Source organism: Tursiops truncatus, chromosome 19, assembly GCF_011762595.2.
Source record: "Tursiops truncatus isolate mTurTru1 chromosome 19, mTurTru1.mat.Y, whole genome shotgun sequence".
NCBI classification, from domain to species: domain Eukaryota; kingdom Metazoa; phylum Chordata; class Mammalia; order Artiodactyla; family Delphinidae; genus Tursiops; species Tursiops truncatus.
In genome coordinates, this window is record NC_047052.1 from 36,382,634 (window position 1) to 36,406,796 (window position 24,163).

A 24,163-nucleotide genomic window follows, 5' to 3' on the forward strand; every position below is an offset into this window, starting at 1 on the left:
AACCATGACCAAGCCTGTCAGTTTCTCAGTGGAGAGCATGCTGGGAGGATGGAGGAGAAAAATGGACACGATGATATCTTCCTAGTTCCGGAGGGTCCTCTGGAATGTAATTTCCTAGAGCTTGTTATTAATTAATTCAACAAATATTTATTAAGCACATGCTGTGTCAGAGACTGTTCTAGTTCAGGAAGTAAAACAGTGAATAAAAGAGACAAATAGCCCTTCCTCCTGTTGGGGGGGGATTAGAATAGTCATCCTAGAGCATGTGAAGTGGGATATCATTGTGGTTTTGATTTGCATTTCCCTAATAATTAAAGGCATTAAACATCTTTTCATGTGCTTCTTTGTCATTTATATATATTCCTTGGAGAAATATCTATTCAGGTTCGTTGCCCTTTTAAAAAAAATATTTTATTTATTTATTGTCTGCATTGGATCTTCGTTGCTGCACGTGGGCTCTTCGTTATGGTACAGTCTTCTCTCTAATTGTGGCCCGCGGGCTCCAGAGCACGTGGGCTCTGTAGTTGTGCTGGTGGGCTTAGTTGCCCCGAAGCATGTGGGATCTTAGTTCCCTGACCAACCATCAAACCTGCGTCTCCTGCACCGGAAGGCGGATTCTTAACCACTGGACCATCAAGGAAGTCCCTCGTTGCCTATTTTTGAGTTGTTAATTGCGTTGTTTTTATTGTTTGAGTTCTAAGAGGTTTTGTATATCCTGGGTACTAAACCCTTATCAGATATATGATTTGCAAATATTTGCAAAAACCCATTGATAGTGCCCTTTGTTGCACAAAAGTTTTTCATTTTGATGTAGTCCAATATGTCTATTTTTTTCTTTTGTTGCTTGTGTTTTTGGTGTCATAACTAAGAAACTATTGCCAGACCCAAGGTTATAATGATTTAGCCATTTTCTCATCTAAGAGTTGTATACTTTTAGTTGTTATATATATTCCTTGATTCATTTTGAGTTAATTTTTGTATATGATGTGAGGTAAGGGTTCAGCTTCATTCTTTTGTATGTGGATATCCCACTGTTGCAGCTCCTTTAGTTGAAGAGACTATTTTTCGTCGAGTGGTCTTGGCACCATTGTTGAATGTCAGTTGACAATAGATTGATGGGTGTATTTCTGGACTCTCAATTCTGCTCCATTGATCTATATGTCTGTTATGCCAGCACTACACTGTTTTGTTTAGTTTTTCTTTTCTCATGGATACACAGGCTTCTTTTAAAGACTTTTAAAAAAAAGCTGAAGTATAGCTGATTTACAATGTTGTGTTAGTTTCAGGGGTACAGCAAAGTGATTCATATACGTATATATATCCTTTTTCAGATTTTTTCCATTATATGTTATTAAAAGATATTGAATATAGTTCCCTGTGTTATACAGTAGGTCCTTGTTGTTTATCTGTTTTATATATGGTAATGTGTATCTGTTAATTCCAAACTCCTAATTTATCCCCCCTTCCCCTTTTGGTAACCATAAGTTTGTTTTCTATGTCTGTGAGTTTGTTTCTGTTTTGTAAATAAGTTCATTTTGTATCATTTTTAAAGATTCCATATATAAGTGATATCATATAGTATTTGTCTTTGTCTGACTGACTTCACTTAGTATGATAATCTCTAGGTCCATCCATGTTGCTGCAAATGGCATTATTTCATTCCTTTTTAGAATGAGTAATATTCCAGGGTGTGTGTGTATGTATATGTGTGTGTGTATATATATCACATCCTTTTTATCCATTCATCTGTTGATGGATACTTAGGTTGCTTCCATGTCTTGGCTATTGTAAATAGTGCTGCTATAAACATAGGAGTGCATGTATCTTTTCAAATAATAGTTTTGTCTAAGTATATGCCTGTAAGTGGGATTGCTGGATCATATCGTAACTCTATTTTAGTTTTTGAGGAACCTCCACACTATTTTCCATAGTGGCTGCACCAATTTGCATTCCCATCAACAGTGTAAGAGGGGTCTCTTTTCTCCACACCCTCTCCAGCATTTATTTTTATTTATTTATTTATTTTTAAATAAATTTATTTTTATATATTTATTTATTTATGGCTGCGTTGGGTCTTCATTGCTACGCGCGGGCTTTCTCTAGTTGCAGCGAGCAGGGGCTACTCCTTGTTGCAGTGTGCGGGCTTCTCATTGTGGTGGCTTCTTTTGTTGTGGAGCACAGGCTCTAGGTGTATGGGCTTCAGTAGTTCTGGTGCGTGGGCTTCAGTAGTTGTGGCTTGCGGGCTCTAGAGCACAGGCTCAGTAGCTGTGGCGCATGGGCTTAGTCGCTCTGTGGTATGTGGGATTTTCCTCGACCAGGGCCCGAACCCACATCCCCTGCATTGGCAGGAGGATTCTTAACCTCTGCACCACCAGGGAAGCCCTCCAGCATTTATTATTTCTAGACTTTTTAATGATGGCTATGCTGACCAGTGTGAGGTGATATCTCGTACTTTTGATTTGCATTTCTCTAATAATTAGTGATGCTGAGCATCTTTTCAGGTGCCTATTGGCCATCTGTATATCTTCTTTGGAGAAGTGTCTAGTTAGGTCTTCTGCCCATTTATTGATTGGGTTGTTTGTTTTTTTTTGATATGGAGCTGTAGGAGCTGTTTATATATTTTGGAAATTAAGCCCTTATCAGTCACATCATTTGCAAATATTTTCTCCCATTCTATAGGTCATCTTTTCATTTTGTTTACGGTTTTCTGTGCAAAAGCTTATAAGTTTGATTAGGTCCCATTTGTTTATTTTGCTTTTATTTCTATTGCCTTGGGAGACTGATCTAAGAAAGTGTTGCTATGATTTATGTCAGAGAATGTTTTGCCTATGTTCTCTTCTAGGAGTTTTATGGTGTCATGTCTTATATGTAAGTCTTTAAGCCATTTTGAGTTTATTTTTGTGTTTGGTGCGAGGGAGTGTTCTAACTTCATTGATTTACATGCAGCTGTCCGGCTTTCCCAACACTACTTGCAGAAGAGACTGTCTTTTCTACATTGTATATTCTTGTCTTCTTTGTACAAGATTAATTTTAAAGACTTTTAAACAATTGAGGTGTTATTAAATGAGTGGTTACCAGTGGGGAGAAAGAAGGGGGGGATGGGTGATATAGGGGTAGGGGATTAAGAAGTACAAACTATCATGTATAAATAAGCTACAAGGATATATTGTACAACACAGGGAATATAGCCAATATTTTATAATAACTATAAATGGAGTATAACCTTTAAAAATTTTGTATCACTGTATTATACACCTGTAGCATATAATATTGCACATCAACTATACATCAATTTTTAAAATTAAGGTATAATTATATATTATATGCATAATTATATATTAAATACATTATTATAAATTTAATATATGACTAAGGAGAAAATATTTGCAAATAATGTGACCGACAAGGGCTCAATTTCCAAAATATACAAACAGCTCATACAACTCAATAACAGCAACAACAAAAAACACAGTTGAAAAATGGGTAGGAGACCTAAATAGACATTTCTCCAAAGAAGACATACAGATGGCCAATAGGCACATGAAAAGATGCTCATCATTGCTAATTATTAGAGAAATGCAAATCAAAACTATAATGAAGTGTACCACCTCACACTGGTCCGAATGGCCATCATTAAAAAAGTCTACCTGGGGTGTGCTCAGAGCACAGGGCCTGAAGAAATGGCTTCTCTGTTTACAACAAACCCAAGAGGAATCTGGGTTAATTGTGACAAGAGGCACAAAACTTGTGGCCTTCCTGTGAACAAATACCCAACACGTGTCCCCCTGCACCTCCATGTGGCTGCTGGGCAGGGCTCGATACTGGAAGGAAAGCTACAGTATTTAGTGGGGGAGTTTGCCACCTAGAGCCTATCTGGTCCACACATGGGTGGGCCATGAGTGGTCTTATAGACATAAAGGCTTTGAACCTCTCTTTTCAAGGAAAGAAAAGAAAAAGAAAAATAGATTCTGTATGCCATTCTGGAAAAGGCAAAACTATGGAAACAATAAAAAGATCAGTGGTTGCCAGGAGTTTGCGGGGAGAGGGAGATGAATACACAGAGTACAGAAGTTTTTACGAGCAGTGAAAATGCTTTGAATGACATTATAATGCTGGCTATATGTCATCATACTTTTGTCCAAACCCATAGAATGTGCAACACTATTCACTTCATAAAGTGAACCCTAAGGTGAACTGTGGACTTTGGTGATTATCTGTCAATGCAGTTCATCCTTGGTGTTAAAAAAAAAAAGGGTGCCACTCTGTTGATAATGGCTATGCGTGTGAGGGGAGAGGATATTTGGGGGAATTTCTGTACCTTCCTGTCAATTTTGTTGTAAACCTAAAACTGCTTAAGAAAAAAAGTCTCAAAAGAATTAACACTCAGGGTAGAAGTTTTTGGCAAAACTTTTGTTTCACTTTTATATATGTATACATATTATATAGTGTGTGTTTGTTGGATTGTGATGTAAAATTTTTTTTTAGATCAAAAAAGTTTGCAGGCCACCATAGTTAAGTTATACTGGCAAATAAAAGCACAAATTAACCTCAAAAAAATAATACAAATAATAAATGCTGGAGAGGGTGTGAAGAAAAGGAAACCCTCTTAAACTGTTGCTGGGAATGTAAATTGGTGCAGCCACTACAGAAAACAGTGTGGAGGTTCCTCAAAAACTAAAAATAGAGTTACCATATGATCCAGCAAGCCCATTTCTGGGCATATACCTAGACAAAACTATAAGTTGAAAAGATACATGCACCCCTACGTTTATAGCAGCACTATTTACAATAGCCAAGACATGGAAGCAACCCAAGTATCCATCGACAGATGAATGGCTAAAGAAGATGTGGTATATATATATATACCATGGAATATTACTCATTCTAAAAAAGAATAAAATAATGCCATCTGCAGCAACATGGATGGACCCAGAGATTATCTTACTAAGTGAAGTAAGTCAGAAGAGAAATACAAATACCATAAGACATCACTTATATGTGGAATCTAAAATACAACACAAATATACATATCTACGAAAGAAAAACAGACTTACAGACATAGAGAACAAACTTTTAGTTGCCAAGGGGTAGGGGGGCTGGGGGAGGGAAGGATTGGGAGTTTGGGATTAGCAGATGCAAACTGGTATGTATACAATGGATAAACAACAAGGTCCTTCTGTAGCACAGGGAACTATATTCGATATCCTGTGATAAACCATAATGGAAGAGAATATGAGAAAGAATATATATATGTATAACTGAATCACTTTTCTATACTGCACAAATTAACATAATATTGTAAATCAACTATACTTCAATAAAATATTTTAAAAATTAAGGTATAATTGATATAATGTTATATTAGTTTTATGTATTAGTTATAGAATTATATTAGTTTCAGGTGTACAATATAATGAATTGATGTTTGTATATATTGTGAAATGATCACACAATAAGTCTTTGTTTATTTATTTACAGCAGTTTTAGGTTCACAACAAAATTGAGAAGAGGGTACAGAGATTTCCCATATACCCTCTGCCCCCACACATGCATAGCCTCCCCCATATCAACATCCTCCACCAGACTGGTTAATTTGTTAAAATTGATAGCCCTACATTGACACATCATTGTCATCTGAAGTCCATAGTTTACATTATGCTTCACTCTTGGTGTTGTACATTCCATGTGTGGACAAAACACGTATCCACCATTACAGTATCACTGAGTATTTTCACTGCCCTAAAAATCCTCTGTGCTTTGCCTGTTCATCCCTCCCTCCCCCTCCCCCCTGGGAACCACTGATCTTTTTACCATTTCCATAGTTTTGCCTTTTCCAGAATGTCGTATAGTTGGAATCATGCAGTGTGTGACCTTTTCAGATTGGCTTCTTTCACTTAGTAATACACATTTAAGCTTCCTCCATGTCTTTTCAGGGCTGGATAGCCTTTTTTTTTTTTTTTTTTAAAAAAAAACACTGAATAATATTCCATTTTCTGGAAGTTCCACAGTTTATTTATCCATTTACCTACAGAGGGACATCTTGGTTTCTTCCAAGTTTTGGCAATTATGAATTAAGCTGTTGTAAACATTGTGTGCAGGTTTTTGTGTGGATATAAGTTTTCAACTCTTTCAGGTAAATATCAAGGAGCAAGATTGCTGGATTGTAAGATAACAGTATGTTTAGTTATATAAGAAACTGCCAAACTGTCTTCCAAAGTGTCTGTGGCATTTTGCATTCCCACCAGCAATGAGAGTTCCTGTTGCTTCACATCCTTGTCAGACTTTGGTGTTGTCAGTGTTCCAGATTTTGGCCATTCTAATAAGTGTGTACTGGAATCTCATTGTTTTAGTTAGCATTTCCCTGATGACATATGATGTGGAGCATCTTTTCATATGCTTAAATGCTCTTGGTGACATGTCTTTTAAGGTCTTTGGCCCTTTAAAAAAAATTGTGTTATTTTTCTTATTGTTGAGTTGTAAGAGTTTTTTGTATATTTTGGATAGCAGTCCTTTGTCAGATATGTCTCTTGCAAATCTTTTCTCCCAGTCTGGCTTGGTCTTTTCATTTTCTTGAAAGTATATTTTGTAGAGCAGAAAATTTTAATTTTAATGAAACCCAGCTTATCAGTTCTTTCTTTCATGATCGTGCCTTTGGTATCATATGTAAAAAGTAATCACCAAACCCAAAGTCATCTAGATTTTCTCTTATGTTATCTTTTAGTTTATAGTTTTGTGTTTTACATTTAGGTCTGTGATCCATTTTGAGTTAATTTTTGTGAAGGATGTAAGATCTGTGTCTAGATTCCATTTGTTGTTGTTGTTTTCATGTGGGTGTCTAGTTGTTCTAACACCATTTGTTGAAAAGACCATCTTTGATCCATTGTATTGCCTTTGCTCCTTTGTCAAAGTTCAGTTGACTGATTTATGTGTGTCTATTTCTAGGCCCTTTATTTCTGTTCCATTGATTTATCTGTTCTTTCACCAGTATCACACTATCTTAGTTACTGTAGCTTTATAGTAAGCCTCCAACTTTGTTCTTCTCCTTACATGTTTGGTTGGCTATTCTGGGTCTTTTGTCTCTACATGTAAAGTTTAGAATCTGTTTGTCGATATCCACAAAGTAACGTGACGGGCTTTTGATTGGGATTTCATTGACTCTTTAGATCAATTGGGAAGAACTGACATCTTGACAATATTGAGTCTCTTTATCCGTGAACATGGAATATCCATATATTTTAGTTCTTTGATTTTGTTCATTATAGTTTTGTAGTTTTCCTAATATGGATCTTGTACAGTAAGTCCCCTACCTATGAACGAGTTCCATTCCAAGAGTGCGTTCTGTTCCGAGAGTGCGTTCGAAAGTCTCATTTGTTCGTTAAGTCCAACAGAGTTAGCCTAGGTACCCAACTAATGCAGTCAGCTATATAGTATTGTACTGTAATAGGTTGATAATACTTTTCACACAATAATACATAAAAAACAAACACAAAAAATAAAACATTTAAAATCTTACAGTACAGTACCTTGAAAAGTACAGTAGTGCAGTACAACAGCTGGCATACAGGGGCTTGTATTGAGTGAACAGGCGAGAAGAGTTACTGGCTGGAGGAGGGAGAGGAGGGAGGAGATGGTAGAGCTGAAGGATCATAAGCAGTAGGAGATGGAGGACAAGCTGCAAGTTCACTCATGCCTGACGGTGATGGCACAGGTTCTGGTTCTTTGCTGGATTCAATTCTATGTACCTTCTTGAAGAAACGATCCGGTGATGTCTGGGTAGTAGCTCTTTTTTCCTCGTCATAGATGACACGATAGCACTGGATAGCATTCTGAACGGCTGCTGCAACCTTTGTGTACCATTCTACATTTGGGTCCTGTGCCTCAAAAACTAACAGTGCCTCCTCAAATAAAATCCCCTTGCCGTTTCCTGCATTGTGAATCTCTTTGGTTCTTCAGTTACTTCTTCTTCCTCTTGTCTTCTTCATCCTTTCTCTCGGCCTCCAATTCCATCAGGTCTTCATTAGGAAGCTCCTTGTGTTGCTCAGCAAGGAGTTCAATGAAGTCGTCATCTTGCAGATCTCGCTCCAGCTTCGACCTCTTTGGACTCTCATCCATCTTTTCAAACCCACGAAAATCGTGAACAAACTGTGGGCAAAGATTCTTCCAAACCTCATTCATGATGATAACCGTAACCTCATGCCAAGCAAAGTTAATGTTTTTTATGGCCTTGTAGATGTTATAGTCCTTCCAAAATTGTTGCAAGGTTGTTCCTGATTCATGTCACTCGCCTTTACTGCCTGACAAAAAGTGTGACCTAAATAATATTGCTTGAAAGTTGCTATAACTCCCTGGTCCATAGGTTGGGTGAGCGACATAGTATTTAGTGGCAGATGCACTACTTCGACGTTAGGATAAAAGTTGTCCATGAATGGGGGTTGGCCAGGAGCATTGTCAAGCAGCAAAAGAATGTTGAATGGGATGTCCTTCTCCAAGCAACATTTCACTACCTCCTGGATAAAGTGGTGGAAAAACCAGTCGTGGAAAATGGCCTGTGTAACCCAGGCTTTGGGGATACTCTTATCACACAACAGGAAGAGAGCCCTTGGCTATGTTTTTAAGGGCTCTTGGGTTCTCTGAATGATAAACTAAGAGAGGCTTCAGCTTCATATCACCAGAAGCATTGCCACCAAACAACAGAATTAGTGTATCCTTTGTTGCTTTATAGCCTGGCATCAACTTTTCCTTCTTACTGATGTAACTTTGTTCTGGCATCCTCTTCCAGTACAGTCCTGTCTCATCCACGTTAAAAAGCTCCTCGGGTAAATATGCGCCTTCATCCATAATTTCTCAAAGCATTTCAGGAAGTTCCTGGGCAGCTACTGTATCTGCACTCGCTGCCTCACCACTTACTTTTATGTGCAGTGAAGGTTGGTTCTAGCCTTGAACTGATGAAACCAGTCATGGCTGACATTAAAAGATGTGCCCTCTCGCAGTGGTTGAGAGTCCGCCTGCCGATGCAGGGTACACGGGTTCGTGCCCCGGCCCGGGAAGATCCCACATGCCGCGGAGCGGCTGGGCCCGTGAGCCATGGCCACTGAGCCTGCGCGTCCCGAGCCTGTGCCCCGCAACGGGAGAGGCCACAACAGTGAGAGGCCCGCGTACCGCAAAAAAAAAAAAAAACTAAAAAAGATGTGCCCTCTGATTCTTCACTGTGTTTTTTCTTCAAGTCTTCATAAAGCCTTTTAGCTTTCTCTTGAACCAACATTAAGCTGAGTGGGACTTGACACTGATGCAGATCCTGCATCCACACACTGAGAAATTTCTGCATCTCCTCTATCACTTTTCCGTGCTTCTTCAATATTACTGTTGACATCACTGGCACAGCAGACTTCACATGTTCCATGATCTTGTCCTTGTTCTTTAGAATCATTGATGGTTGAACAATTCATGTTATAAGAATGAGCAACGTTTACCATCTTACTGCCTCGCTCCATTCTCAATTATTTTCACTTTTGTTTCCATCATTATTGCTTGGCGCTTCTTAGCAGTACCAGCTACATCACTGCTGCTTTTACACTTGCTTCTGGACATCCTGGGCTTGAAATAAAGATCCTGTACTCCTGTACTCTATACAGGACTGTAAAGTACACAAAAGCACAACCACTGGTAGAGGATGCACGCATGTGACAATGTATGCCAGACAGTTGAACTAACTTACATGATTGGACATGTGAATGCACGTTGACGTCTTTGAAAGTTTGCAACTTGAAGGTTCGTACGTAGGGGACTTACTGTACATATTTTATTAGGTTTATACTTAATGAATTGTATTTTTTTGCCATGCTAATTATAAATGGTATTGTGCTTTTAATTTCAAATTCCATTTGTTTATTCCTGGGATATAGGAAGGCAGTTGGCTGTTTTGCATTAACCTTGTGTCCTGTAATCTTGTTACAGTAGCTTATTTCAAGAGATTTTTGGTTGATTCATTTGGATTTCTACATAGACAATCATGTCATCTGCAAAAAAGACAATTTTATTTATTCCTTCGTAATCAGTATGCCCTTTATTTCCTTTTCTTGTCTTATTGCATTAGCTGGGACTTCCAGTATGATGTTGAAAAGGAGTGGTGAGAGGGGACATCCTTGTCTTGTTCCTGATCTTAGTGAGAATGCTTCTTGGTTCCCACCATTAAGTATTATATTACCTGTAGGTTTTTTGTAGATATCTACTATAAAGTTGAGGAAGTTCCCCTCTATTCCTTGTTTACAGAAAGCATTTATCATGAATGGGAGTTGGATTTTTGTTAAATGTGTTTTCTGCATCTAAAGACATACCTTGTTTTATTGCACTTTATTGTACAATACTTTGCAGATACTGCATTTTTTACACAGTGAAGGTTTGCAGCAGCCCTGTGTTGAGCAAGTCTATCAGTGCCATTTTTCCAACAGCATTATTTTTTAATTAAGGTGTATACATTGTTTTTGTAGACATAATGGTATTACACACTTACTAAACTACAGTATAGTGTAAGCATTACTTTTATACACACTGGGAAACCAAAAAATTCATTTAACTCACTTTATTGTTATAGTCACTTTATTGTAGTAATCTAGAACTAAATCTGCACTATCTCAGAGGTATGCCTATATTGATATGATTGTGTGATTTTTCTGTAGTCTGTTGATGTGATAGATTACATTATTTGATTTTTGAGTGTGGAACCAGCCTTCATACCTGAGATAAATCCCTCTTGGTTGTGGTATATGATAAGTTTTTTATATATTGTTGGATTCCATTTGCTAATATTTTGATTTTTCTCTATGGCCTGTTTTCTTTTTCATTGATTTCCTCTTTTATTATTTCCTTCCTTCTACTTGATTTTAATTTACTCTTATTTTTCCAGCTTCATGAAGAATATTAATTTTAGACCTTTCTTTTCTAATATAAGCTTGTAAAGTTACAAATTTATCTCTGGACACTGGCTAACCACATCCCACAAGTTTCGATATGTTGGGTTTTCATTATCATTTAGCTTATAATATTTTCTAATATCCCTTTTGATTTCTTCTTTGACCTGTGGGGTTTTTGTTGTTGTTGTTGTTGTTTTTAAAGAGTAAATTCCAGTTATTTGGGGTTTCCTAGATATCTTATTTTTATTGATTTTCAGTTTAATTCTTTTGTGGTCATATGACATCTCTTGAAGATTTCAGTCTTTTAAAATCTGTAAGAATTGTTTTATGGCCCATTATATAGTCCACCTTTTTGAGTGTTCCTTGTGTACTTAAAAGGAGTATACATTCTTTCTGCTGTTGGGTGTAATATTCTATAAATTTCTATTTTGTTAAGGTGGTTGATATTGTTATGCAGATATCTTTGCTAAATTTTTTTTGTCTAGTTCTATAAATTACTGAGAGAAGTGTGCTAGAAATATCCAGTTATGATAGTGGATTTGACTGCTTCTCTTTTTAGTTCTCCCCATGTTTGTTTCATATATTTTGAAGCTCTACCATTAAGCACTTATACATTTATAATTTTGTATCTTCCTAATGTTTTGACCTTTCTGTTATTAAATGTCTCTCTTTGTCTCCAGTAAATGCTGCTTACCTTGAAATTTGCTTTGTCTGATTTTATTGCAGTCAGTTTAACCTTCGTATACTTGTTGTTCGCATGGTTGAGTAGGAAAAACTCACTTCTTCCTCTCCTTTACTCTCCCGTTACTACCACACTCACAACACTTCTGACAGCAGATGTGTAGGGGGTTTTCCTATACTAAGCAATTCTCTGTGACACCAGCTGGATGTCCTACAGTTTAACTCAGTTCTGACACTATCTACCTGGAGTTGCAAGTATTAGGTCCCCAGGTTATCCACGACTTCTGTCCGACTTGGCTACAAATCAGAGGTTCCTATGACCTCCACCCCCTTGGATTAGATTATTTCCTAGACCAGCTCACAAAACTCAGGGAAACACTGTGTAATAAAGGATATGATAAAGGATACAGAAGAACAGCCAGATGAAGAGATACATAGGGCAAGGTGTAGGAGGGGCCTGAGCACAGGAACTTTTATCTCCATAGAGTTAGGATGTATCACTCTCCCAGTACTTAGATATGTTGACCAAACTGGAAGATCTCTGAACCCCGTACTTTTGGGATTTTTATGGAGGCTTCATCACATAGACATGATGGATCATTGACTCCATCTGGAGAATTGGGGGTTGGGCTGAAAATTCCAAATTTCTAATTCCAAATTTCTAATCATGGCTTGGTCTTTCACCTCATTAGAACAAAAGACACTGCTATCACCCAGGAAATTCCAAGGGATTTAGGAACTCTGTATTAGGAACTGGGATCAATGACCAAATATTAGAACAAAACATGTTCCTAATGTTCTTATCACATAGGAAATTACGAGGGTTTTAGAAACTCCCTGCCAGGAACTGGTAAGGCAGGGTGGGGTAGACCAATATATTTTTTCTATTATCTTACAGTGGTGTATCTTTTTTCTTACTTTTTCCCTTTAACCTGTTAGTGTCTTTGTATTTAAAGTGTATTTCTTTGTATTTAAAGTAAACAGCTTAGTGTTGGTTTTGCTTTGTTATCCATCTGACAATGTCTGCCCTTTGATTGGAGAATTAATCCATTCACATATGATGTAACTTATATGTTTGGATTTAATTTTGTTTTTTGCTGTTTGTTTTCTGTCTCATCAGCTTTTTATTCTTCTGTTTCTCTTTTTCTCCCTCTTTTGTCGTAATTACATGTTATTGGTACTATGTTTTAATTTCTCTATTGGCCTTTTACCTTTATTTGTTTGCTTTTGTGTGTGTGTGTGTGTGTGTGTGTGTGTGTGTGTGTGTGTGTGATTGCTCTAGGAATTACGTTATGCAGCTCTAACTTATCACAGTCTAGAGGCAATATTGGATTAGTTCAGGAAAAATACAGGAATTTTGCAACCATCTAGTTCCCTTTACTTCTCCTAGCCTTTGTGCTATAATTAGAGTGATCAGCTTATCTCCTGATAAGTTTTATTTCCTAGTTTTAGCACTGAAAGTTCTGTGTCTGGGCAACTCCCTCAGTCCTGGGCAAATTGGAAAGGTTGGTCATTTTTGCTATTGTTATCATCTTTGTTACATCTATAAATGTTATAAACTCAACAATGCGATGTTGTACTTTTTGCTTTAAGTCAGAGGTGGGCAAAATATGGCTCTCAGGCAAAAATATGGCTTCCACACCAAATCTGGCTCCTGGCCTGTTTTTGTAGGAAGAGTTACTAAGAAAAAGGAAAAAGAAAAATATGAGACACGAACAGTTATATGACCCATAAGCCAAAAATATTTACTAATCTGTGCAAAAAAAGTCTGCTGATGCCTTCCTTAACTAACCATATATGTCTTTAAAAGAAAATGATAGAAAAAATATATACACATATACTTATTTTAAATATGAGTAATTTGTAAAAACTGGAGAGCCCCCCCTTTTTTTAAAGGAGATTTTAGTACGTTGTTTGGGGAGCAATCTTGTGGATCAACCCAATCTGTATTCTGTTTTATACAAATATGGTTTATGGACAGTGGTGGAAATGTGATCAGAGAAAGATTAAACAAGAGAAATATAGTTGATGTTGTTCCAGTGCCAATAAACACTGCCAGTATATAGTATAAAAAGGATTTGGTGAGATTTTCCAAAGTAAGGAAAACCTATTTAAACTCTAATTCTTAGCTTAAAATTAAATTTATTATGTTCTGACATAACTGACTTGAGTAATTTTACTTTGGAAGAAAATATTTCAATATTTAAAACATTTTCATTTGTTCTGATTAATTGAGTAAAAGTTTAGGTTTACATTGTATGCGTAATATCTTCCAGTTTCTTCAGGTCAGAAACTATTGTAAATCCTGATCTGTTTCACCTGGCAGGAAATAATCTTTCAGGACAAAAAAAAGCTTATTTTTTAATATGCTGGCTTAAAGGTGAAAAGAAAACCTAAGGACAACTAGAAGTTTTTGTCATTATAAGAGCTCAGTTTCATGTGGAGAGAGCTGATTATGCTACATACATTCTTTTGAATGTAACAAATATTATGTCCATTGAAGCACATTGTTTCAATTTTTAATGTAAATTCTTAAGGGAATATTCATGAGGATTTAATCAAACTTGTTGATGATTTTTTTAAAATATTTATTTATTTATTTGGCTGCGCCGGGTCTTAGTTGCCACGTGCAGGATCTTCGTTGTGCCGTGCGGGATCTTTGTTGTGCCGTGCGGGATCTAGTTCCCTGACCGGGGATCAAACCCAGGCCCCCTGCATTGGGAGCACAGAGTCTTAACCACTGGACCACCAGGGAAGTCCCTCAAACTTGTTGATTCTTTTTTTTTTTTTTTTTTTTTTTGCGGTACGCGGGCCTCTCACTGTTGTGGCCTCTCCCGTTGCGGAGCACAGGCTCCGGACGCGCAGGCTCAGCAGCCATGGCTCACGGGCCCAGCCGCTCCACGGCATGTAGGATCTTCCCGGACCGGGGCACGAACCCGTGTCCCCCGCATCGGCAGGCGGACTCTCAACCACTGCGCCACCAGGGAAGCCCATGTTGATTCTTAAATGTGCTATTTCCTCTTAGTAAAAAACTAAAGAAAGTAATATGTTATAGTTGAGGTTTTCTAAGTTTTTAAAGGTGAAGTTTTGTTTTCTAAACTTGATTAAGAAACAATTCTTTAAGATATAAGCTAAAAAAATCGGAAACCAGAAAGCCATGTTTTGTTTCTTACTCTTTTTTTGACTACACAACAAATAAGAATATTAGAATATTGCATATGAGTACTATGATGATTCTACAATACCTGAAGTATATCATATTAAGTTTTTATATGTATTTTATACATAATATGTAAAATCTTTAAAGTTTGAAGGAATTTTTCCATTTGAATATATTATCCTTTAAAAAAATTTAGAAACATAGTTATAGAAATACTATAAAAAGGAAAGAGGTAGAATATTTCAGTTTCTTTGTAAAATTCTCTGCAGACCTGTATTAAAAATGTAGTTCAGAATCATCTAAACCAGTAGTCCTGAACCAGGAGTGATTGTGTTTCCCTGGGGACATTCAGCAAAATCTGGAGACATTTTTGGTTGTCACAATTGGATGGGAAGTGCTACTGACATCTACTGGGAAGAGGCCAGGGATGCTGATAAACATTCTACTATGCAGAGGACAGCTCATCACAGCAAGTTATTGGTCACAAACAAAATAGTGCCAAAGTTGAGAAATATCCATCAACATCATTTATGCTTTTCATTTCCAAGGTGTGTCGCATCTATTATTCATATAACTCAGAGTTGGCCAAGTCAACTTGGTTATGAGTGTATAGTATTCAAAATTATTGTTAGCCTTCTAGCATTTAAAAAATTTTTAATCTACATAACATAAAATTTACCATTTTAACCATTTTTAAGTGTACAGGTCAATGGCATTAAGTACATTCACAGTGTTGTATAAGTATCACCGCCAACCGTCTCCAGAACTTTTCTTTTTTTTTTTTTTAAACATCTTTATTGGAGTATAATTGCTTTACAATGGTGTGTTAGTTTCTGCTTCATAACAAAGTGAATCAGTTATACATATACATATGTTCCCATATCTCTTGCGTCTCCCTCCCTCCCACCCCCCCATCCCACCCCCCCAGGCAGTCACAAAGCACCGAGCTGATCTCCCTGTGCTATGCAGCTGCTTCCCACTAGCTATCTACCTTACGTTTGGTAGTGTATATATGTCCATGCCTCTCTCTCGCTTTGCCACAGCTTACCGTTCCGCCTCCCCATATCCTCAAGTCCGTTCTCTAGTAGGTCTGTGTCTTTATTCCTGTCTTACCCCTAGGTTCTTCATGACTTTTTTTTTTCTTAAATTCCATATATATGTGTTAGCATACAGTATTTGTCTTTCTCTTTCTGACTTACTTCACTCTGTATGACAGACTCTAGATCTATCCACCTCATTACAAATAGCTCAATTTCGTTTCTTTCTCTAGTAGGTGTCTTTATTCCCATCTTACCCCTAGGTTCTTCATGACCTTTTTTTTTTCTTAGAACTTTTCTTATTATTCCAACCTGAAACTCTGTACCCTTAAACAATAACTCCCCATTCCCCACTCCCCCCAGCCCCTGGTAACCTCTGTTCTACTTTCTGTCTATGAATTTGTCTATTCTAGTTACCTCATATAAGGGAAATCATAAAATATTTGTTCTGTTTAGTATTTTTTGTGTATATGTTGTTTTAATTATTACCTTAGGGTTTTTTGGTGTGTGTATGTTTTTTGTTTTCTTATAAAGCAGATTTTTTTTTTAATTTGGAGAATGTTTTATTTGACACAGAGCAATCCCATTATGAATTATATGTCTGCTGACAGTGATTTTCAGTTCTCTTTGTAATAAAGGATTGGAATGATTTACTTATAATGTGGTTATTTTATAGCTCCTTTGAATCTAGGAAACAAAATAAAACAAGGACTTTTTCCTTGTTGTTTGTTTCCAGTTTTACTTAGAAAAATGTAAAAACAATCTACATTCAAGGAATTAATTGATGTAGTGTTCCCACAAATGATATTATTAGCAAGTGATACTTTGAATTAAAAGAAGATCCTGGAAATGCAGTGTTACAGCAAGTCATTAATATTTTTAATACAGAGTACAAATTGTAGTGTAATTAACTCTTGGATTAATAGTATCCAACTTGTCCAACCCATTTTACAGTTGTTTCTAGAGGAAGCTCTTTTTATAAATGAATTTGGTGGAGGTAGTAGTTGCTTGTTGTTGTTGTCTTGGAAGATGATAATTAGCTCAGTTGCAGGAATGTTACATTAAACATTTTCATTAAGTAATGGAAATCAACCTATTAATTGAATGTGAGTGTTTGTGTATCATTTCTCATTTAACCAAAACAGTCTTTGCTAGTTCTGAGTGAAGGCATATATGACTTTCTTGGTGATATGTTTAATTTTGAATAAATGAATTGATACCTTTGAATTTGATTTGAACAAAGATGTAAACTGAAAAAATGACAAACATACCTATCTCTACTATATTTTCCTCTTTTCAAAAATTAACATTTTTATTTGTGATTAGAAAGAACCACATGATATACTTAATAAAGTATGGACTTGGATGTATCTGGAGTAACAGTTGTGATTTAGAAGTCAGTTATCAAAGTTTTTTTCCTCTTAAATACAAGCTAGAGATCTGCTTTTTCAGTATTTTTACTGAAGAAAAAGAATTCTACCAGAATTTTAGTTAGCTTAGTGTTAATTAGTTTAGATAAAATGTTTATATTCTAGAGTATGAGGCATCTTAAAAATACATGAATGTAAAGCACTACAGCTAACCTTTATGCAAGAAAAACGGTAGAATAGACTTATTTACATATGGAATTACAGTTTTCTGTCTGAACTTATTCTTGCTGGTATTTAAAAATCATTTCTGGTTTTTGGTGAATAATTCTTAATTCAAGGATCATCATTAGTGAGATCTTGGGGGCAGTGTCTCTTCAAAAGCTTTTTTTTTTTTTGCCAGGGATTGAAGTGCTAAAATATGATGAAATGCCTGAATAAGATCATGGTGGATTGTATCATATCAATATCCTGGTATTATACTCTACTTTTACAGAATCTTACTGTTGGGGGAAACTAGACAAAGTATATAAGGGCTCTCTCTGTAGTATTTCCTATAACTGCATGTGAATCTATAATTTCCTTTAAACAAGAAGCAATATGATGAAAGACCAGATTTATTTTCCCACCTGAAGAAACCATAAAAAGCAGATGAGGGCTTCCCTGGTGGCACAGTGGTTGAGAGTCCGCCTGCCGATGCAGGGGACATGGGTTCGTGCCCCGGTCTGGGAAGATCCCACATGCCGCGGAGCGCCTAGGCCCGTGAGCCATGGCCGCTGAGCCTGTGCTCTGCAACGGGAGAGGCCACAACAGTGAGAGGCCCGCGTACCGCAAAAAAAACAAAAACAAAAACAAAGAAATAGCTGTTGACTCTTTCACCAGTGTTCAAATAAGCCTAACATCTTTTGGGCTCTTGAAGACAACATATTCCTCATTTACAAATTTTACTTAAGCCCATTTATGCTATTCTTACAGATACCTTGAATGGAGACCCTATAACAAAATGCTCTAGAATTTGCCCAAATTGCAAAATACAGGCAGTCACATTAGTGCCCCAAAGACCTTCACTGTAGAGGCTTTAGCAACCTCTTTCTACACCTCCTGAAGTCTCTAGGCTACCCATTATGGCCATAAATTGTAAGCTTTTGATGCAAGAAACTGCTCTCCTTGATCCCATGCTATACACCATTAGCAGTAATTGCTGGTTACATACTGATTTTCCTGGAAATTAGAGGCTTTTATAGGCACTGAGCCCATGATGCTCCCTCCTTAGCTGCCTATTATGCCTTGGGTCATGGAAGTGGTACCCTGTAAACTCAGTACCTCATCAAGGCCTCCTTGCCAAAACAAAAGTAAACCTGAGCTCTCTGGCATACCCCACCTATAGGAGGGGTTGGTCTCTCTTGTCCTCAGTCCTTTGCCAGATGCCATAATGCTGGAGGATGTCACCCCTCTACTGGACCCTTTAGATACTTGGGGAGCCCCTTGGGATCAACTGAGTGAATACTAAAGGGAATTTGTACAGTGTTGGATGGCATCACAGTTGATGGAGCACATGGGAAAGTTGTTGCTGTTAATTCCTTAAGCAGGATGTTCCTGATCAAGGACAGGATCCAGGGGTCAGCACTACTGGCCAAACTTCACGTAATTATCTTAGCACTAGATGCTCTGGCCAACAGTTAGTTCTCTCCACATTTTTACTGACTTGGGCCACGGCCAGTAGTTTGGCTGTCTGGTCTTGCCAGTGGCAGCAATAACTCCTTACCCAAGGTTGCCCCTTTGGGTAGAAAGACTTCTGGGAATCTCTTGCCTCACAAGACACCTAATATTAACCAAACATTTCTCTGCACATGCTAAAGCCACAATACAAGGCCTCACTAAGACATTCCTTATTCCTTCTGGAGTTCCATACATTATCCATAGTGACCAAGGCACTCATTTCACTTCTCAAAATACACAATGCTGAGCTGCTGAACAAGGCATTCGGTGGAACTCTCCCCTTCTTTACTAGTCTCAAGCTACCAACCTCATATAGTGCCAAAATGGCTTAATTAAACAAGTTCACATTCAATTAAGTAAAATGTCATCAGTTAAACATCAGTAGTGAATTGTAATAAAATGCCCAACTCCGCTTTTGATATTTGATTGTTAACAGCTTTGAAGCCCCAGCACTTCTTTCCCCTTCTGTCCCACATCTGGGGAAATTGATAAGAAAGCTCAGGTACTCTCTTCTTTAATGCCAGCAGAAAGTTCAAACCGTGTAAGCCACAGCTTCTCACATACAGGAACCCTCACCCCAGTCCTTTTCCCTAACTACAATAAAAACAGAGCCAATCTCCTTTCTCTGCTCTCAAGCCATTTTGGACCTCCTTGGGAGCCTTCCCTGTAAAAAGCCTTCCCTTCCCCAAAAAGCCTCATTATGAAAGCCTTTACATACCCTCCAGGTGCATGGGTGGTATCATCAGGGTCAACATCTGAACCAAATTTTGGATAGGAGGTCCATTCGTCTCTGTAGGGTGAGCACAGTGGTAGAGAAAGGATATTTTTTTTCAACAAATGGTGCTGGAACAATTGGATATGCATATGCAAAAACCCAAAAAACAAAACTTTTTTCCCACTTGTTTTTATTGTGGTAAGATACACGACATAAAATTTATCTTGACCATTTTTAAGTATACATTTTAATTTAATTAAATTTTAAACTATGAATCTTCTAGAAAATGGTAAAAAATCTTTGTGAACATGTTAGGCAAATGTTTGTTAATTACACACCAAAAGCATGATCCATAAAAGAAAAAAATGATAAATCCGACTTCATCAAAATTAAAAGTTCTGCTCTTTGAAAGCCACTGATAAGAGGACTTGTATCCGGAATAGGTAAAGGACTCTCAATGCTCAATAATAAGAAAACAATCTAATTAAAACATGGGCAAAAATTTGAATAGACACTTCACCAAAGTAGACATATAGATGACAATAAGCACATGAAAAAATGTTCAACATCATTAGTCATGAGGGATATTACCACAATGAGATCCCACTACCCCACTAGAATGGCTAAAATTAAAAACTGAACCCACCAAGTGTTGCTGAGGATGTGGAGGAACTAGAACTCTCTTATACACTGCTGGTGAGGATGTAAAATAGTACAACCACTTTGGAAAATAGTTTGGCAGTTTTCTTAGAAAGTTAAACACTTACCTACTATATAATCCAGCCAGTAGCTATTTATCCAAGAGGAAAGAAAGTGTATGTCTATACAAAGCCTTGTATTTGCTACATACATAGCAGCTTTGTTTGTAATAGCTAAAAACTGGAAATACTCCATATGTACATCAGCAAGTTGATGGATAAACAAACTGTGGTATATCCTTACATGGAATAGTATTTAGCAATTAACTTATTACATGCAACAATGTGGACAAATCTCAAAATAATTTTGCTGAATGAAAGAGGGTAAACAAAAAAAAAGAGCATGTACTTATGATTCCACTTACATAAAACTAGAAAATTCAAACTAATCCATAGTAACAGAAAGCTGATCAGTAGTTGCCTGGGGATTTTGAGGGGGGGATGTTAAGAGGGAAGGGTAGGAGGGGGGATTACAAAGGGGCATGAGGAAACTTTTGGGTCTTATGGATATATTCACTATCCTGATTGTGGTGATAGTTTCATGGGCATGTACACATATCAAAACATATCAAATTGTACATTTTAAATATATGTAGTTTATTGTATATTATACCTTAGTGAAGTTGTTAAATGAAATAATAGTTTTTTCACTTAAAAAATATGTAAAAATCATGGACTACTTCAGGTAGTAAAGAAATTTAGAAAAGAAACAGAAACCTTCAGGGCTTATGGGATTTGTTCAAGGTCTTTCCTCAAGCAGAGAATAGGAGAACCTATGTCTCAACACCTTTTCTGTAGTCTTCCATGTTCCTTTCCCTCAAACTGGCTATTGTGAATGGTCCTTTTGCTGTAATTGGCACTGACCCTCTTCCCCTCTCATGTTTGAATTCTTAGACTTATTTTCAGTTCTGTTTTATTATCAGTAATCTATTCGTGTCTAAGTCTTTTTCCTTCCTCCCTTTGAAATCTCTGTCAAATGTTTTTTTTTTAATACTTTCTCTCTGCCAGCACTGCAGAACGGGCTGTTGTTGTAGAATGGGCCAAGAGCCTCTCATTCTGGGATAAATGTAATATTTTTCTAATTAATCCCTTTTTTCTCATCTAATCCATGTTGTAACTATTCTGAGATTGACATTTTAGGAAATGAATTTTGTACTTCACATTCTTCCCTTGGCCATTTACATATTGAATATTTACTATATGTGTGGAACTGTAAAGGAGAATGGGAAGGAAGTGATTCTTATCTCAAATAATTTTTGAGGAGTTGGAGTTTAAATATAAATGTGATTTCTACCTTCAAGTTACTATTGTTTAGTTGAAGAGACCACATAAACACTTGAGAAGTTTAATAAATAGTAAAATAATAATATTTTTTTTCCATTTTTTTTCCCCTCCAGGTACCTGTTGCATGTAAATCTTGTCCCTGTGGTTATGTATTTATTAATAGGAAACTTCTAAAAATAAAACACTCAGAGAAATCATCAACTTTTACAGGTAACCGTGAGAGTTTACCACCTTTTCATCTTTTATGTATCTATTATATAAATTTAAAATTAATTTTTGTGAGTTAAAATTTTTTTTGCTGGTTAAGTTATAATATTAAAGTCTGTTGAAGTACACCTTTGGCTTTTATTGATACAGTATATCAATTTATGATGATTTGTTCTTTATCCAGTTTAAATGTTAACTACTTCACAATACTGATAAACTTTGTAACAAATTTTAGTGAGAATTTTAAATTGAAAATGTTAACTGGAAGAAAGAGAACTTTGGTTTTATTATTAATATAATTTTTTAAAGTACCAGTTATTTTGTTCCATTTACTGATTTAGACTATCTAAAAACTTGCTGATTTTAATTTTGAGTTTATAGCTTTCTCTTTAAAGTTGACAAATCTAGATTTATTCAATAAATGTATTCAGAGAAGGTGGGTTTTCGTTATTCTTTTCTTTTTCTGTGATAAGATCACATTTCTAACAGTGAACCCCAAATGGGAGTAGATTTATCACAAAATTTATTGTGGCTAACATGTGCCAGGTACTGTGTATCTTGGGCATACAGCAATAAATCTACTCCCAAAACAGGTTCAGTGCTATCACAGTAGAGGAAAATATATATAGGAATATACATATGGAATATATAGGAAAAATAGCAGCTAGTAATATAAGTGCTAGGTAGGAAATTAAAATAAGAAACTGTTTTGGAGGATGACTGGAAGGTGACTTTTGCTTGAGTAGTCAGGGGATGCATCTCTGAGGAAGTAATATTTTAGCTAAGATCTGAATAGATGAAGGGGCTAAACAAAAAAACCAGGGAAAAGCAGAGGGAAAAAGCAAAGGTAAAAGTTCTAAGGCTAGATTTATTCCAGGAGTGCAAAGTTGGTACTATGGGGGAGGAGAAATTTCGCCTCCTTCCCCTCTTTGTTCTTTTGTCTGGCAATTAAAATGATATAAGGCAGATTAATGGGAGAAAATCAAGTTTATTACATGTGCATGGGAACCTACATAAGTATAAAGAATTTCACAGAAGGCAAGGTGAGATATGTATATATTCTGGACTAAGGAGAAGGCGGTAGGGGTCTGAAGCTTCAAGGGGAAGTAAGGTAATTCACAGGAAGATAAAAAGAGTTAATGTTTGGTTAACAAATGCTTGCCCAAAGCTAGTGGGACACAGAGAGGACTTTGATCAAATGTGCATTGCTAGGTTCCTCCCTCTACCACACCTAATACTTAACCATAGTTATCTATGGTGATAGCGTCTTCCTGGGACAGGCTTCATATCTTAAATTCTTTTAGGCAGCTAAGAGGGAAGTTCAAATGTTCTTCCTGAGTCTTTTGTGCTTTGATTGTTTTTAGCTCAAAATAATCCACATGTCAGAGTGGCACACTTGGCCCCATCAGTATAATAGAAGGAAATCTATTAATATCATATGTCATATTAATAAGTATAAGGAAAACATCTCATCAGGTTATCTCTATAGTTGCTGAGAAAGTCTTTGGCAAAATTCAGTACCCATTCATGATAGAGACACTCAAGAAAGTAGGAACTGAAGGATACTTTAACTCGATAAAGTATATATCTTAGTGTTAAAGTTAGTGTTTTACTTAAATGGAAAAACACTACAGACATATCCATTAAGATCAGGAACAAGGCAAGCATCCCCACTGTCTCCACTACTGTTCAGTATTATATTAGAAGTAAATTCGCCAAGGCAGTTAAATAAGAGAAATCAGTAAGAGGCATAAAAGAAGTAAAACAGGGCTTCCCTGGTGGTGCAGTGGTTGGGGGTGCGCCTGCTGATGCAGGGGACGCGGGTTCGTGCCCCGGTCCGGGAAGATCCCACGTGCTGCGGAGCGGCTGTGCCTGTGAGCCATGGCCGCTGAGCCTGCGCGTCCGGAGCCTGTGCTCCGCAACGGAAGAGGCCACAGCAGTGAGAGGCCCGCGTACCGAAAAAAAAAAAAAAAAAAGGAAGTAAAACAGTAACTATTTGTAGGTCATAGTGTACATGGACCCCAGAGAATCAGTTATAAAACTAACTCAAACAGTGAAAGAATTCACTGAAGGAGCAGGATTTAAAATTAACAAACAAAAATCAGCTTTCATAATGCAGGCATACCTCATTTTATTTTGCTTCGCTTTATAGAGTCTTACAGATAACTGCATTTTTGTAAATTGAAGGTTTGTGGCAACACTGCATCAAACATGTCTTTAGGTGCCATCTTCCCAATAGCATTTGCTTACTTTGTGTCTCTGTGTCACATTTTGGTAATTTTTGCAAAATTAGAAGTGGTGCTTGAAGATGTAATTGAATTGCTGCAATCTCATGATAAAACTTTTTAACAAATGAGGAGTTTCTTTTATGGGTGAGCAGAGAAA

General features: G+C 36.9%; 1 protein-coding gene and 1 non-coding gene across 2 annotated transcripts in view; both read left to right on the forward strand.

Moving 5' to 3' along the window:
• The window catches only part of LOC109549545 (uncharacterized), a 47,953-nt gene that overhangs the window by 23,174 nt on the left and 616 nt on the right, over positions 1-24,163 (forward strand). Inside the window, exon 3 of the mRNA XM_073796813.1 lies at positions 21,685-21,781. Coding sequence (XP_073652914.1) covers positions 21,685-21,781 — 97 coding nt within the window. The remainder of the gene's footprint in view (positions 1-21,684; positions 21,782-24,163) is intronic.
• Positions 3,650-3,779, forward strand: LOC117309301 (small nucleolar RNA SNORA11). Its single transcript, XR_004523589.1, has one exon. It is a non-coding gene; the product is annotated as a small nucleolar RNA SNORA11 (small nucleolar RNA).